Raw genomic sequence first — 16,240 nt, 5'->3', positions numbered from 1 at the left:
CCAATGACCTTTCTGGGTTCGCTATGGCTTTTGGCTGTTCATTACCCAGTGTTTAGTCACTTCAGCAAATGTGACCAATGTTGGTTTGTTCTCGTGCATATTTTCTCCGGCGCAGTCTTTCTGAATTTGGGTATTCGGCACGGCTATTCTACCAACAGACCTGGATGCACCTCGTTTGATATTAGTGAATAAAAATCTTGAGGGAATTCAGAGTAGATTACATTTGCAAGCAACCATTTTCGTTTGGCTCTTGGAACTTCTGCGTTGCTTACGTCATAATGGAGCTGCTTTGTCAACCAGTCCTTCAGTATTTAGTACAGTGTTTACTTGCTAACAATGAAAAATTTACCTTGGTGCATTATTGTGAAAACGGTGCCGGGCTGGGCAACCCTTTGAGCTTATCCCGCCTTGCCGGCTCATCATGGCGATAATTTAGTAGGGCTGTTCTCGAGATTGGAGCGGCGGGATTTTGGCGGGCTGGAGCCATGAAATGCTCAACTGTCAATTAAGTCCCGTCCGAAAGTTTTGCTTGTAGTTTGTTTGCCGAAACCTTCTTTTTAGTTCAATTTGCTCCAGATTAACACTTTCATTGGTCCCTTTTCTAAGGCCTTGCGAAAGGACGTGGATCTCAGGGCACGGGCTGAGGGCATCAACTGGATAATTGATGTCCACAACAACATGGACATCGATCCAGATACGCTGTTCCGGGCTGTAGCCCTCATGGATCAGTACTTGCAGGTTAGAAAAAGCTCCTATTTCTTCTTTGCACTGCTTTATAACGAAGGATCGCGCTTAAAGGAAACGTGTAGTGTTTTGTAAAATTGAACGCGAGGTGTAAGATGATCAGATTCTCAATTAAGAAAAAAAAATAGAAAAGCAGCCAATCGTGTACTAATTTTTATAACGTTATTACGTTTCTTAATTTGACCAATTATTCTGGATACCTGCATCGTTTTTGTATAGCAATTGTTTTTCCCAAATGTACCCTCTATAATTAGTGGGCTTCTTATGCGAGTCCTAAATAAAACAGTTTACGAAATACTTGAAAATTCGAGAGAATAGTGCATGATGTATTCTTGTTTAGTTTTTTATCAATCATGTTCCGCCCTTGCATGTCACTAAGATAATGACCTATGAAGACAGACAACAGTAGCTCTAATGTTGCCTCTCTTATGTCTTCCTTCAGTCCTGCGTTTGTAGGTTTAGCTAATCAGCTTCGGTTATCATGACCTTCAGGCATTATGCAAGACTCCCAATTTTCACTCCAGCGGTCAACATTTGAATTCCTGTAAACACCATTAGGAAAAAAAAAAAAAGACTACCTCCATTATGGTGCGCCCATTCTTTTTTAGATACATTTCGACCGCTAATATTTTACTTTTCGTTTTGCTCACGGCGAGCGCTAGTACTGAGGATGAATAAGATGAGTATATTTTGCCATCTTAAGTTCGTTGAATTAATTTATTTGCTTCATAACGGCCGTCGTAATACTTACTTTGTTATTTTATACTTCGGAAGTTTAAAAAGCAACTTGAATGATATAATTCGCTATGCACGTCATGATTCGTTAGCAGCCATGTATGTGTGATACTGGTACTACTTAATTGCTTCTTCTGGGTTTAAACCAAACAACTGGTGACTGCCGTGACCACGCATGCTTCAGCTTCACTTCGAAATATTTAATAAGATGAATGGATTATTACATATTTAGCGTTGAAATCTGTCATGTAAGAATCAATGTGCGTGTGCAAGCTTTGCATAGGAATGTTACTGATGACTGTGTAATGAATTCCTTGTGTGTCCGCCTCTCTTATTTTCTTCTTTTGCAGGCAAGTATCGTCGACCAACGCACGATGCAGCTACTGTCGGCCGCAGCGCTGTATGTGGCGGCGAGTCATATAGAAATCGAGAGCCCGGAGTGGAGGCACTGGTTCTTCGCAGTCATTACCAGGAATGGAGCCATCACGGAGGCAGCAATATTACGGATGGAAAAGGAGATTCTCGCAGTTGTCTCAAGGAGTTTGGCCCTGCAGGGACCCCTGCAGACCCTTCGTTTTGACTGTAGAGATGTTGAGGTTCGTGCAAATCTTGCTTGCGGTTCCGTAACTACCAAAATCAGGACAATGTGGAAGGTTGTATAATAATATCCGGCAATAAGATTATAGATAGTAGCATTGAACAGCGTACAGCGGTGTTATCGTTTGATTTTCGCCTACTTTAAACCAGTTTTGCTGTATGTGGTGTAGGAGAGTCTCTGTCGTACTGATTAGTTACGATAAGCAATTGTTTAATGCGAACAGGTAGAACACACACTCTATCATGCTGTCTCAATATCAACACGGTATCAGTGCAGTTAAGCTATTTGGTTAGCAGTAAAATGTTTTTATTGTCGACAAGCATTCATAGGCATGTTTAGACGAATAGGCTTCTAAATGCAAAGATGCATGGATGGTGGCATGACAGATAGAAGTGCATTCTGATCTACTGGGTGTGACTTAGTTCAGACCAGAAAAGCTTTCCACCCAAAGTCATTACGTATACGGCTTTTCTGCGCGTAGACTTGACCGGGCAACAAGTCGTCGTGATGACTTGCAGAAGCTCACATTACTCTGCTGGAATGTCTGCTCAACGCGACACTGTGTCTGTCATTTTCTTAACGTGAAAAATTTAACAACTTCGTACCATAGTTCTCGTTAAAACTCAAGCTGATGTCCCTTTCTGCGTGTGTTGATGCCTGTGTATTCTTGCATAAGATAGCTTTGCTAATCTGAAATTTAAATCTCTTCCGCCACTACACATTAACATTAGCCCTCTACACTGAAAAGGACTGTTGGTGTCGATAAGCAGTAAATGTCAGTGGGACATAGGCATTGAGGTCCGCATAAAAAATGGTTTAGGGTGTTCCATTTTATCGGCGAAATCGGGCGGGAGCGGCGAAACGAGTACTGCACTTATCGTCATTTTTTTGCTAGTAAAATTTTGTTTTTAAAAAGATTAACTAAGTCTTGTTTCAGGTTTTTATTATAGTCGTTTTATGCGCTTGGCGCGACCTAAATTATGTACACGGCGAGTTCTAAGCAATTTTAGCCGGGAAGCTTGGAATGCCAGATTGAATACGTAGAAACTAGTCTTGCAAATCAATCTCCCTTTTAGGCAAGTTTATTTTTATTGTGTGAGATGCAGACTTTCTTGGCGGCAAAATATATGTAGCCTTTAGTTCAACGTAATACATTTTATCTGTCTAGAATATGAGTTGTCCGTTATTTCTTGTTAATTGGAAGGGTCGATTTTCCCCAAACAAATCAACTTCTCTCTGCCACATGTTATTGATCTCATATTTAATCATTGTGGTTTACTTTCCAGTAACTCGACAGTTCTTTTTTTTCCTTGGCGACTGAGCATTAGGAAGTTTTACTGCCTTTCACCCTTGACAGCTTAGCCATTCACTACGTTAATTCAGAACTGATTTAACATTTCTTTCTTGTCGTGCATTCGACGTAAGGTTCTGTCTCGCAAACAAGTCCAGAGCCATGGTAGCGATTTAAAAGCAGCAAATTTATCGGAGAATCATTCTCTAAGTGTCCAGCCTCTTCTCCTCTATACAGGCGACCCGAGAGGAAGAGCTTGCAGCCAGGTACATCCTGGAGCTCTGCCTCGTGGACTACGTCATGGCTTCCGTTAGCCCCTCGGCGCAGGCAGCTGCAGCCGTGTACTGCGCACTTCAGCTTTCCGGAAGGCCAAAAAACTGGTAAGCACCTCCTTCCTATACATTGAGATTAACTGCTGGCCTTTGTGTTTATAGTGCTTTTAAACAAAAGGGAAGCGTGGCACTGGTACCATGCTTGAATATCGTTGAAAGCAAGGCAGAATGTGAAGATATCCTTGCTGTTATTTATGAGGGTTGTTATTGCGTTTCCGGTGTTCTCGCGATGATCTGCACCTTCAGAAAAAAAAAGCAACATCTGTTCTCGTGCTGTGAGTCTTGAGTGGCTGCTTAATGGTGACGCGTCGACAATGGATGGCATGTCTGCCAGGTGCTGGCTTCAATCGTATTGACTGGAGTGATATTAGAGGGTTTTGCTCTTCCTGAAGGTGACGTAGAGGGGCTTATGCATACGTATGTATCATAATATAGAGACGTTACGGTTTTTCTGTGAAAAGTAGAATATTTCACTCGTCCAGTAACTACACATTATCAAAAGTGCACGTGTTGTCGCCCCTTTCGTTAACTCCTAAAAACAAAAAAGGCGCAGCCCGGATGAAACAGTCACTTTCGATGCCATTTTCGATATGATATGGATGCGCCCAATATTCTGAGTGAAATTGATTGCGAAACGTGTGTACCAATTTACTGGTTTAAGTGATCTGTGGGGTCCCGTGAACCGTATTGATTCCTTTCATATAGGAGATGGCTCAGATTCATTCTAAAGGTGACGTAGCTGGGCTTGTGTGGATACGTTGTAAATACGGGAATTTTACAGGGGCGTGAAAGGTAGCATTATTTATACATCCGGTATTAGACATTCTCCGTACCAGCACGTGTTGTCGTGTATTTTAGAAGCTGCTAAAGAAAGGGGAGCCTCGACGTCGATGCCAATTTCAATATGATAGAGGTATTGATGTTGAGAACTTTTATTTTCTTGCAGAGAGATTGCAGTAGATAAAAGCCTGAGGAGGTGCTGTGGTTGTGAGTGCTAATAAGTTTCTTTCTTTCTCGCAGCCCTAAACGGGAGGCACCCTACTATAGCTGTAGCAGGAAGGAATTCCTGCGGCCACTGGTGCAGCGGATGGCAGGTCTCTTCTTGGATGCACCTGGAGTCAGGAACTTTGTACGTCTTTGGTTTTTCATCAATTATAATTTCAGAAAAATAGCGTTGTCATGTTCATTAGCCATTAGATTAGTAGAGGTACGCAGTGCGTTCAAATGTGATGTACGCAAATGAAATACATTGCAGAAAATAACAATTTCAAACCGCGCCAGTAATGCATTATTGATTAAAAGCACCTTGTTCAGTCAGATATTCAATTTCGTTTGCTTTTGTAATGCACACGGTTCAGTTTGTTATGTCCCTGGGAATTGTCCTACCATTGTCCACGCACTGAAATTGCCTCAGCAGTGTTCCTACATATGCTGGAAAGTTTTTGTAAATCAAGAAAAAAAAAAAACGTCTCATATTTTGTTCTTTTGCAGGCTCCTTACAAGAAATACAAGTCTGAGCGATATCACTCCGTCGCGTGCCTGTCGGAAGCCAAGACATGGAAGCTTCGCCTGATGGCAGAAGGAATCTTGACCTTCGGGGGGCAGTAGTCCTTCCTCAACCTTCACCTTGTGAAGCCTTCATCGTGTGATTTGAGCGAATATATTTTGGCCCTTACCTTAGAATTCAATTTTACCTGTTAATAAACTGCGTCATTCCGGGCACCAAATTGTCCTCTTTATTTACACAACAGCTTATTTGATGAAGCTCTGTTGGCCTTAATCTCTCACAGGTGACTTGCCTGTGTCAAAGCAAGCAGGTCTGAAAGTTCTGCTTGTGTTCTGCGAGCATACTATTTAGAGGTTTCATATTACGCACTGCTCTCTGCGCTGCTCTTCCACGGACCTTTAGCGGAGTTTAAGCGGACCTCTGAATATGCGATTCTAAGGGTGCATAAAACATTCCGAGAGCACTGTAGCATTTACACTGCAGTAATGTGAAAGCCTAAGCATTGCTGGTGCACACGGTGCATCCCGTTTTCTCTCATTATCATCATCAACTGCTAAATGCACCGTCATTTTCATTGCTGTAATGTCATCATTGTCCTTATCACTAATTGCAGCTTCATTGTAATCGCCACTATCATCCTCACGGTAAAAAGGAGAATTACGATGGGCTTCCTTTTTTTTTTTTTTTCGAAGTTTATTGCCTCAGGGCATAAAAGGAATGTTATGACGGATGAAGGTCAAATAAATGAAAAAAGGTTGGCCGATGCAATGAAATCGAGGAGTGAAGGATGATGCGGTCCGAGTGTCCAAACAGCATATGACTGAGGATTATGGGGGGCAGTGTTGCCTATTTAGCGGTTTTCCGGCTAAATTTAGCGGGTTTTTACATTATTTAGCGGGCGAAAGTCTTGTACTGCGGGAGCCGTAATTTTTAGCGGTTTTTAAGCCTTTCTGGCGATTTTTCGGTGGTTTTTGGTAGTTCTATAGATTTTATTTCTGAACCGGAAACGTGTCTTAAAATTCTAGTCGCGTCTGCGAGAAAACGTCACCACGTGAGCGCATGACGTCGCTGGGATGCCGCTATGCTACAGTGGGGAACATTGGAACACACCATGACTCGATTTCTGCGGCACTTTTGAACCTTATCCTCGAACCTGCAGGGTAAATGCTGCTCAGACTACGAACTGCCACGTAACAGTAGTTCAAAAGATCGGCACGATGGAGGCGTACGCCGCCAAAAGCGCAGGGAGCCCACCTGTACTGCCTGTACCTGGTACCAGCAGTACGAGTGGTCAGTCGCTTGCAGATGAAGCATCTTTCTCTGATTGTGCCTGCAGTCAGGCAGACCTCAGCAGTGTCTAGTCAGTACTTTCCATTTCAGAAACTTAAAAAAAGAATAGTTTTTAGAACTTTAACGTATATTATCATGTATGCAGCCTCTAGTCGATAAATAATATATTCAACGGTTTTTAGTCTGAAAAGAAAAAGTGCGTTCTTTCTTTTTATATTATTCGTTATATTTGTTTGCAAACTGAATAAAATGCACAAAAACGAACTTTTTGGCACAAAAATACATGTAGCGGGTTTTGGGAGTTCCTGTTGCGGGTTTTTTATTTTTGAGTTGGCAACACTGATGGGTGGGAGAGGCCAGCTGCCACCAGGTGCCGGATCCGCGTTGGCTTCAACGCTGGACACAGTAGGTGATGGATGTCAGCTTCTATTTTTCTAGACTTGCAGATGGGACAACCAGGGTGTGGATATAAATACCGAAATTGTGGCCACTTTCGGATCACTGCTGGTTTTATGGCCACCCCAACTCTAATCCTCCGAAGCGCCACCTCCTCTGCACGGGTTAGACCGCGGGGGAGGCTTACCGTACAGGGAGGTATAAGAGCACGTGTACGGCGCCGGAGGTGCTCCTTTCTTGTTAAAAGCAGGGTGGCATTGTCCAATTTTATGAGGTTTGGCGATGTCGATGTTGAGTCTGAAAGGCGGGTCGCAGAATCCACTTGGCTTTGAGCACTTAAAAGGTCTCGCGGGGTCCATTCAATACGAATTAGATTTGGTATGCGAGCCGCTAGACTGTCTATGTTCTGGCAGATTTTCGGGCTACTACTAACGCGTCTAAGTAGCTTTGTCCCCTGGAGGGCATCTGTACGTAAGATAATACGGGCTGTGGGAAGCATGGGAATGGCGGTCACTGAGCGAAGCGCCTCTTGCACTTCAATGAAGATTTGCTAGGACAGTAAACTGCTGTTATCACTTCACAGGCTTTGATGCTTGCGTCGACGTAAATTATAATGGAACCATGTGGCAAGCGGGCGTCTTGTTCCATAATTCGGTCGCGGAGTGACGACACCGTTTCCTGTGTTCTTGGTCGGCGTAAATCAGTTGGCTTGTTATCGCTCAGCTGTACAAAACATCAAGGAGGAAGAACTGGCAGTGGTGGTGGTAGTAGTGAATGACTCGAAGCATAAGCCTTCAGAGCGCACGTTGTGTGAGAGAGTGTGGCCTTAAGCTTGCGTGCATCACGTCGTTGCTGCACCAGTCCATCTATTGTGTTTAGTTCTGCGTTTTCTTGGAGCGCCACGATTGGTGTAATGCGAGGGAGGCAGGGGATGACCCTCATTGCCTCTCGATTTATAGCCTCAAGTCGATCCCATTGTTCCCTTGTCAAATGCTGAAATTGGGCTTGGTAAACAAGGCGCGGTTGCACAACTGCCCGCACCAACTGTCTCGCAACATCTGAGCGAGCGCCGCCCATTTTTGGAGCAATACGTCTAATCAGACCCAGTGTCTGTAACGCCTGTTTTTTTAGCGCCAGACAGCCATGTAGTTCCAGTTCCTGACTCATGAATTTTTAAGCCCAATATTTTTACTGTTGAACTTTCCTGAAGTGGGGTTCCGGATAGACGTAGACGAATAGGTGTTGCCGATAGTTTACGGCGGCCCCAGCGGTTGGCGACTGATATGAACGTAGTTTTACTGGCGGAAAGTTCAAGGCTAATGGAAGATGCATACGTGCACATAATTTCTATAGCTGATTGCAGGGCCGATGATTGAGTCAGTGGGTCATTGTGTGTGCTCCACACCGTGATGTCATCAGCGTATATTAAGAATTTAACATCAGAAATTTCATGCAACCGCCATGCAAGTGAGATAAACGCAATATTAAATAATGTTGGTGACAACACAGATCCCTGGGGTACGCCGCGAAGAGGGACAAATGATCCTATGGCCTCGCTACTGAGGCGTATTGCAAATTGTCTACTTTCAAGGAAAGATTTTACAAAATTGCGTACTCAAAGGGGTAAATGGACCATGTCAATTGAATCCAGAATGGCAGCATGACTCATATAATCGTATACACCCATGGCGAGGACAGTGCGTACATTGTGGCTGCGTGTTGATGATAATACTGAGGACGCCAAGACAGCCAATCCGTCTTCTGTGCCTATAGATGGTCGAAAGCCAATCTGAGCCGGGTCGTAGAAACCGTGATGTTCAAGCCACCACGAGATTCGTGTGGCGAGCATTTTCTCAGCAAGCGTGCAAGTTGCTGCCGTTACGGAAATAGGTCGAAAGTTGCTTAGGTCTGTTGCTGCTTTCCCCGGCTTTGGAATAGGGATCACAACAGCCGATGTACTTCTGTTCGTTGCTCCACTACGTCTACAGATGTAGGTAGAGTACCACAAGTTGATATATCATAATTTCTAGGTCATTGTGGGCTCTCAAAGCGGCAGCAGATAGCACAAGTTCATACTATATTATACTAACAGGCTTATAACGGAAAACGTAAAGCTCGCCGGACCGCTGAATTTACCTAGTTCTGGTCGTCGGTAGGGCGAGATCGTAGCACCGTGCACGGCGTATCACTTTACTCGGCAGACCGTGACACGTGGTGGCTCCGTAATCGTCTAATAGCACTAGTAAAGAAAGGCCGCGGTAAAATTGTTTCATAATAACTGCAAATGGAAGTGTCTTTTTTTTTTTTTAGCAGTGAGCATCTGCTCTTTTTACCAACCGTAAGTGCTACCCCATAAAAGCTCCCCATATAATCTACCAAACATAAGCTCCCGCTGCATGCCGTAAGCACTCCGTTTTTTTTTTTTTTTTGGAGTGTAAAGTTGCGCCAAATGAACTCATGCTACAACCCGCATATGCTCCGTATCTTTTTTAGAGGATGGGGGAGGGGGGAGAGGGTAAAGTACCCCAAATTTTTCGTTCAGACCGCACCTCGTTTAGGAACTTAGAAAACAAGCTATTTACTCCAGTTGGGTGGATTCGTATTTAGTATGTATGGTCGCCAAAATCGTTCACAATATTCCCGTGTTCCGGTAAGAACGCTCCTGCAAAAAAAAAAAGAAAACAAAAAAAGGTCCCCTCCGGAAAAAAATGTCTCCAGACGAGTGAAGTCAAATGAATGAAACGTCTATTTTTCGCCTGACTTGGAGATTGTCTTCTCAAGGATGAATTGCTTCGAAAAAAGGTGCTTGGTATAGCCTAATGAGATGGATTAGCAAGAGGATGCTAATGATGTAGCGCCCCTTGTTTGCTTATTTGACCTTGCATCTCATTTTTATGATTTTTTGCATGAACCTGATTCGATTTTTTTTTTTTCGATGTGTTTTCTCGTTCTACGTGCTGTAGCTGCTCAGTGTGCTATAAAGATATAGACAGGGATTCTAAATGACGAGTTGCAACGATGTATGCTCATACAGGGCGTTCACACTCACACACAAAAAAAATAATGTGAGAGCAGCCGAAAAGAGGGACCAACTCGAAGTGCGTATCTGAATCATTCTGCGCTACACAACGTCACTAATTGGAGTGTCAACTTGCAGTAGGAGTGTGCTTTTTCATGGCTTGACCTGCACTGCATGATCATTGCATTATCTGGTACTCCGACACCGGCCTCGTATTTGTCTTATTTGCGCGCTGACCACCGGATTCGGCGGCGGACGCTGGGAATGGTGCTTCAGGGTGGCCACCGTAACCGAAGGATCTGGGAGGGTGCTTCAGCAGCGCTTTCTCTTGTTATTTATTACTCAAGGCTACTAATCAGGCATCCAGAGGACCCAGCCTTTATAGAATGCCTACAGCTATTATCGAAGTCATCAGAGAATGTAATAAACTATTCATTCTTTTGCCAAGTGAGTTTTAGATGGTTGTATTATCCGGAAAAATTTCGCCTTGTGACCTCATCACCTTATTTAGCAATAACAATCAGCGAAGCTCAGTTTGGTCAGAACTGCACTAAATTATAAGAGGTTTATTTGTCCACCGCAAAAAATCTTTTCAGATTGAAATGCAGTGAGGTGGCGCCACCGCTATGTCAGTTGCTTGTTTTGCTCCTTTACCGCCACAGCTGATGCAAACATCCGAGTAATCATGGTGGAATCATGCATGTACCATAACAGGTTTAGTATAAAAATATTTACTTACAGATGTCATTTATGTGCGAAATATGAGCGACAAGGCCTCATCGGTTTAGCTGGGTGGAGCATTCTACGGCTTTCATATGCGTCGTTATGAGTTATGCAGATGACTGTGCCTTGATTTAGCTGCTTCAGCCGCAGCTCTTTAACCCACTCGCTTGTAATGTATTTGCGTCCTTCAAGTCATCTGCCGGCTTTCAGTTGGTTTCTTGTGAAGAAGCTCGTGTGGAGCGCAAGAAACTCATGAATGTCGCGCATATTTATTCGCGGCCACAGATGGATGCTTATCATGCATTTGCGCACACCGACTGCAAACGGGTCGGTGGTGCACGGTTTCAGCCTCTGTCCGCGCTGCACAGACAGTTCGAACTGTCAGTCATGGTGCCGATTTAGTTTCCATAACACCAGTGCTGACGTGAGGTAGTAACAGAGAAAACGAACGCACATGAGTAGCCGAACCACCGAGTTGTAGAATTTCTATACAATATTCAATCCTTGAAAATGCTAGGCTAGGCCTCACAAATCCCGGTTAGATTTACAGCCGACCGCGGATTTTATTTAGTCGCTGCCACTCGGCTAGTGCCCAAAAAAAAGTTTTCTGTTATAGTTCAGTGTTAGCGTGTAATGGCGGTGGGGATGCATAATCCTTCACTAGAGAGTTTTAGTTTACCGCGATCCGCCACCGAGTGTTCCACTGCTAATGTTCCATGCGCAGTGGAACACTCGCATGGGCAGATCCCTTTGACGCCGATAGATGGCGCCACATACTGGACGTCGGCACATAGACCTGCCGCCTCGAAACCAATAAGCTTGTGCGGATTGCCCACGCGCGGTAGAGGGTCAGGGTTTCAAATTGCGGATCACGGTAAGCTAAATCTCTACTGTCATGGTTCGGGTCCGTTAAAGATGCCGTGCATGACGGAACGGGGAGATTGCTTTTCTTGTTAATTCAGAGTTCAGGAGTTGAGGGGGGGCGGTGGGGGGGGGGAGTGGTAACGGTGTTTATACGATTGAAAAGGGCAGCAGCAACAGTATTTTCCCTCTACGTTCTCGTTTTCCGCAGGTTCTCGCCGTAACGTCTGTGACAAACTTCGAGTGGGTGACGCTGAAGCGTCACAGTGCGCTGTATGAGTTCCCGCGGTGGGCTCAATACCTCGGATTGGCCGTGGCCGGCATTGGGCTGGCCATCATTCCAGCCGTAGCCCTGAAGGAGCTGTGGGCAGTGAAATGGGTGGGAAGGGGCACTATCCGCCATATTTGCAGAGGCTGCTTAGCAGCGGTCGATTATCAAGAACCAGACCTTATAGAACCTGACTATGACAACGGTCCGGAGTACATATCAACGAGGAAGTAATATTACAAGCAAGATGCATGTGAGATAGAACTCAGTATTATATTTTAAGTAATGATGATATCGTCAAGTACTAAGACAAAATATTGTTAAGAAATCAGTCAGGAATCAAGCATGGCTACCAAAAACTTTCTATCCCAAGAGCTATAGAAAAGTTAGCAGATAATTATGCTCCTTTCTAAAATCAAGCCGCTGAGCCCCTCCCCCCCCCCCCCCTCCCCCTTTATTCAGAAGTTAAAATCCGTGACGTAGGCTTCCCCCCATTCTTCAGCTTGTGCCTTTGTTTCTTTTTGGCAGGCAAAGTTTTCTCTTTTGTCAAATATTTTATTTCACATTGGCTTAGCCCGTTGTACTTGAGACGGTGCGGGCTGGTGATATTACTTTTTATTTCTGTTTTAATTAACCACACTACAGTTCAGTCAGAGAGAGTATACGCTTGTTGAAATAGTTGTCCCGTGCATTCCTTTTTTTATCTGTAGAATAAAAACACCATTGCACACACGAGACCACTGTATATACGCACGGTTTATCGCCGGGATGCTCCATCAGTCCCTAAACCTTATAATGGTGATAAGATTTTAGTCTTGGAGTTTTATAAAATTCTTCAATTTTGATTCAAAAAAGGATTGGCGAAAGTTACGCCACGTTACCGCCACTGCTGTGTTGGGAGCAAGGACGGTGGAGGGACGTGTACATAATTTGGGACGAGGTCCAATTTCACCTGTCCTTGCGTAAAAGCTGCCTGTGGCAGAATGTGATAGGAGAACGTGTTCGGCTCGTGAGTTCGGGGAGGGGGGGGGGGGGGGGGGGGGGGGGGGGGGTATATTTCTACTCGGGTTGCCAGTGCGAGGTTTGTGCAAGGTCACATGACTAAGATGTGTAATGATGTCAGTGACGTCACACGGTTCACGGCCAGAACAACTCAAGCTTATCTTTATATAGTCCGAAATCACTTTGCTACAGTGGTCCTGCTCACACCATACGCTGAAAATTCGCCAAAGGTACAAGTTACACTGAAAAGTTTGCGATTTTTTGCTTACTTCGCGTAATTAAAGTGCAAGTTTAAGAGACTGCTCTCAAAACAATTTATGCGTTCCCTATATAGCAAATTGATCATTTACACGGTTGCAGTAAACGCTAAGGTCAACTGGCTGGCAGGAATTCTTTGCCAACGGCACGTAGAGACGATCACTTCTCCCTTCCCAATGGAATGTCTGACACGCAAACTATAGGAGTGCTTCACATTTTATTTCTGACAATCTCTTTCAATGCATTTGCACTTACGATCCACGACATAGTTCAGGAGCTTCGATAGCTGAATGAAAGGGCATGATACTTCTGCGCTCCAGCCTGTGGTACTTCTGGGCGTAAGCCATACAATCGAAAGAAAATGTCAAAATTGAAATTATTGATCTGTCCCATAAAATAAGTTGCTGAATCATGGCTTAAATACGACAAAATATTTGGTCGTTCTGACGTACCATCAGATTTTCTGCAGTTGTGTAGTACGTTTCTGTAGCTTTGCAGCCTCTAGTTGTGTGGCACTTTTCTGTAGTGCACAAAATTCTGATTTATTACAAGCACTTCTACAGTCACAAAAGGTTCACTGTCAAAACCCGTACAAAAGTTTAGTTGTGAAAAAATAAAAACTTATGTAGTTATTTTTTGGACTGGGACTCGTATCAATCTGCTGGCTCATGCGCAGTGTCTCCTCGCAGGACTTCTGGAAGGCGATCAGCCCTCGCGATGATTGGGGCCCCAAGGGGTACGAGGACCGACGCCGATACCGGCTATTCATGCTCGAGAAGGGCTACATGAAGGCCGAGGACGTTGAGAGGATGAACGAGAGAGAAAGGCCTCTGCGCGAGCTCGAGCTCAAGCTGAAGGCCATTGAAGACGCGAAAGAGGCGGCGGCGAACAAGGTGGACAAGCCCGATCACGACGCAGCTGCTGGCGAGGCAAGCAGGAGGAGCCGAAACCGGAGGCCAAGGTCGAGGCCAAGGCCGAGCCGCCAAAGGCTTAGCTTCCAGAGCCAGATACGCTGAAAGTCTGAGTGACACTTCAGCGGCGGTGGCCACACATGGAGGCAAAATGGCTGAGTGCGCTCACAGTACTCCAGTCTCGGGGAATAAATCAGAAAGAGTTGTTCCGTCATTTTATTTTAGCGGTATATGCGAGTCATTGGTTGCACCCTGAAGCAGCATGCGAAACTCTGAAGTTTTTTCTGTCATGCATTCATAATGTCAGTGCTTAGAAATTTTTGTTTTCCTTGTACGCATATTTATTTATATGCCCCAAGAGCAATATGTAGAAATGAAAAACAAATGGGTAGTGGGATATTCCAGCTCCGCGTTTTAATTAATGCGTAACAGCGTTAACGACTCCCATACGCGGCCGTCCTTGCTGATCTTCGTTCGCTTAAGCATGAATCCCTTAATTTGTGCACGCCTTGCATCGTGTAGCCCCTTTTGTGCGCAGCCCCTTTTATCTCACAAACTCTTTTCGCAAACAGTCGTAAAGTACATCATTGTGTGATACGTAACGAGGCTTAACCAGGCCTTACGAACGTGTCTGCGTGGCCTAGGAATAGCATGTGTGAGTCGGGACCTCAGGTTAAAGTACCAGCCTTAGTTGGCAGCCTCTGCAAGGTCACGTGGCCTCATACTTTGCTCTTGACGCTTGCACAGCGGAAGCCGCAGCGGAACCGTTTTTTCTGCAGTACAGAGACCAGAGGTTTTGGCATCTCCCTCATCCCCTGAAACGGTATACACACGCAAATTACCCTTGCTGCGCTGTATTGTCGAAGCTGCTTTCATGTCTTCGGGGAAAATTCGTTTACAATGGTGGAGTGGTCTTTTGCAGTGCTAGCTTGGCCTATATTCCCTGGCAGCACTTTGTGGAATTAGAGGTAAGGCCAGGGAGGAGGGCGAAAGTGACCGGTTTTGGTCCCTGTCCTGTGGAGAATGGGCGATCTCGTTCCAGTCCCCCTGTTATCTCGCCCCATCCTATTCCGAACAGTACACCCCACGACAGTGTGACAAAGGTGTATCTCCCTTCCCCTGCCTAGCTTCAGCAGCAGAGGCACATGAACCTGCGTGAGTAATCTGCGGACACCATCTTGACACACATTCGCACTTCATGAAAGAGCACTGAACAAGGCTAGAGGGGGGTGCACCCAATCATTCTACAGCAATCAAGGAAACGGGTTCATAGAAAGCTCTTCAATCGATCGTCTAATTTTCGCCTGGAATGATCAGCAAAAATGGGAGCCGAGGGGCCCTCACGCATGCCCAGGACATAGCTAAAATTTTAATATGACAGCAGCTTTTTCACAAAAAGTATCCGCCCTAACGGGCACAGCGCGGGCCCCCCCCCCCCCCCCCATCATAGCCCACTTTATGCAAGTGGCCCTAAAATACCGAAACTGCAGTACAATCAGATTTATTCACCATGTTCTTTGCCGTACAATTTTCCCGCTCACTAAATTTATATCCTTAGACTGCTACATAAACAACACACACACAAAGAAAACTCTTTGCACGATCCTAGTGCAGGACTAAAGAATTGAACCCACAGCACCTTTCAGTGGTCAGTACACTGTCAAAAGTGCATGGCTTACTTTGGCGAGACGGAGTGTAGAAGGAACCATAAAACATTCTATGCTTGTAAGCATGTTGACAGCGCTTTTCTGCCTTGAGTAGAATACACAATGAAACACGAGGTTGGAAAAAACGCAGGAAACCATTTTGGAATTTACAAAATTACTGCCCATGAGTATGAAATATACCTACTTCAACTCACTTTGCAAACTGCAAAAGATTAAGCACAGGAATTTAATATAAGACTTTTAAAGATGCCCGACATGATCCGTAAATCCATGTTACTACCCCCAGTGTCAACTGCTATGGCTGTTGGTAAACATGCACTGCTTTTTGCTTCGGGCGCTTGCAGCATGCAACTGGTTTTGTACTTCGTTAGGTCTAGCTAAATTAAGTGCATCGAAAACAGTGCGGAATGTCATGTCATGCGACGCCCGCCTCTTTCGCTGTTCCTGAGTTTTTTGTTTTTATTGAAACTGCCATTAATGTTTTTCCCCCAGCCGTTCAGACTCGGGTTCACAAAGGAGTTGCCTCCGCCGAATTCCGCTGTGTCTACTTAAACAGTGTATTCTGAGACTTCTAACATTGCTTCAAAGGCCTTCAATTTGGTAGTTGCCACTTTGCAAAAATAACTGGCACAGGCAGC

General features: G+C 44.8%; 2 protein-coding genes across 2 annotated transcripts in view; one reads left to right on the top strand and one right to left on the bottom strand.

Annotated features, from left to right (window-relative positions):
• Positions 1-16,240, bottom strand: part of LOC146179319 (G2/mitotic-specific cyclin-B2-like) — a 234,298-nt gene that overhangs the window by 152,175 nt on the left and 65,883 nt on the right. The window lies entirely within an intron of this gene.
• Positions 721-15,098, top strand: LOC146179324 (G2/mitotic-specific cyclin-B2-like). The gene is made up of 7 exons (XM_084579601.1): positions 721-738; positions 1,830-2,075; positions 3,606-3,748; positions 4,721-4,829; positions 11,708-11,875; positions 13,714-13,953; positions 15,063-15,098. Exons 1-7 carry the CDS (start codon positions 721-723, stop codon positions 15,096-15,098), a joined length of 960 nt encoding a protein of 319 aa, XP_084435727.1.

The sequence above is a fragment of the Amblyomma maculatum genome, chromosome 9 (genome assembly GCF_055883805.1).
Source record: "Amblyomma maculatum isolate TAMU_Amacu chromosome 9, ASM5588380v1, whole genome shotgun sequence".
Lineage (NCBI taxonomy): Eukaryota > Metazoa > Arthropoda > Arachnida > Ixodida > Ixodidae > Amblyomma > Amblyomma maculatum.
Note: the sequence above shows the minus strand (reverse complement) of the source record. Positions and strands in the feature narration are given on the sequence as shown.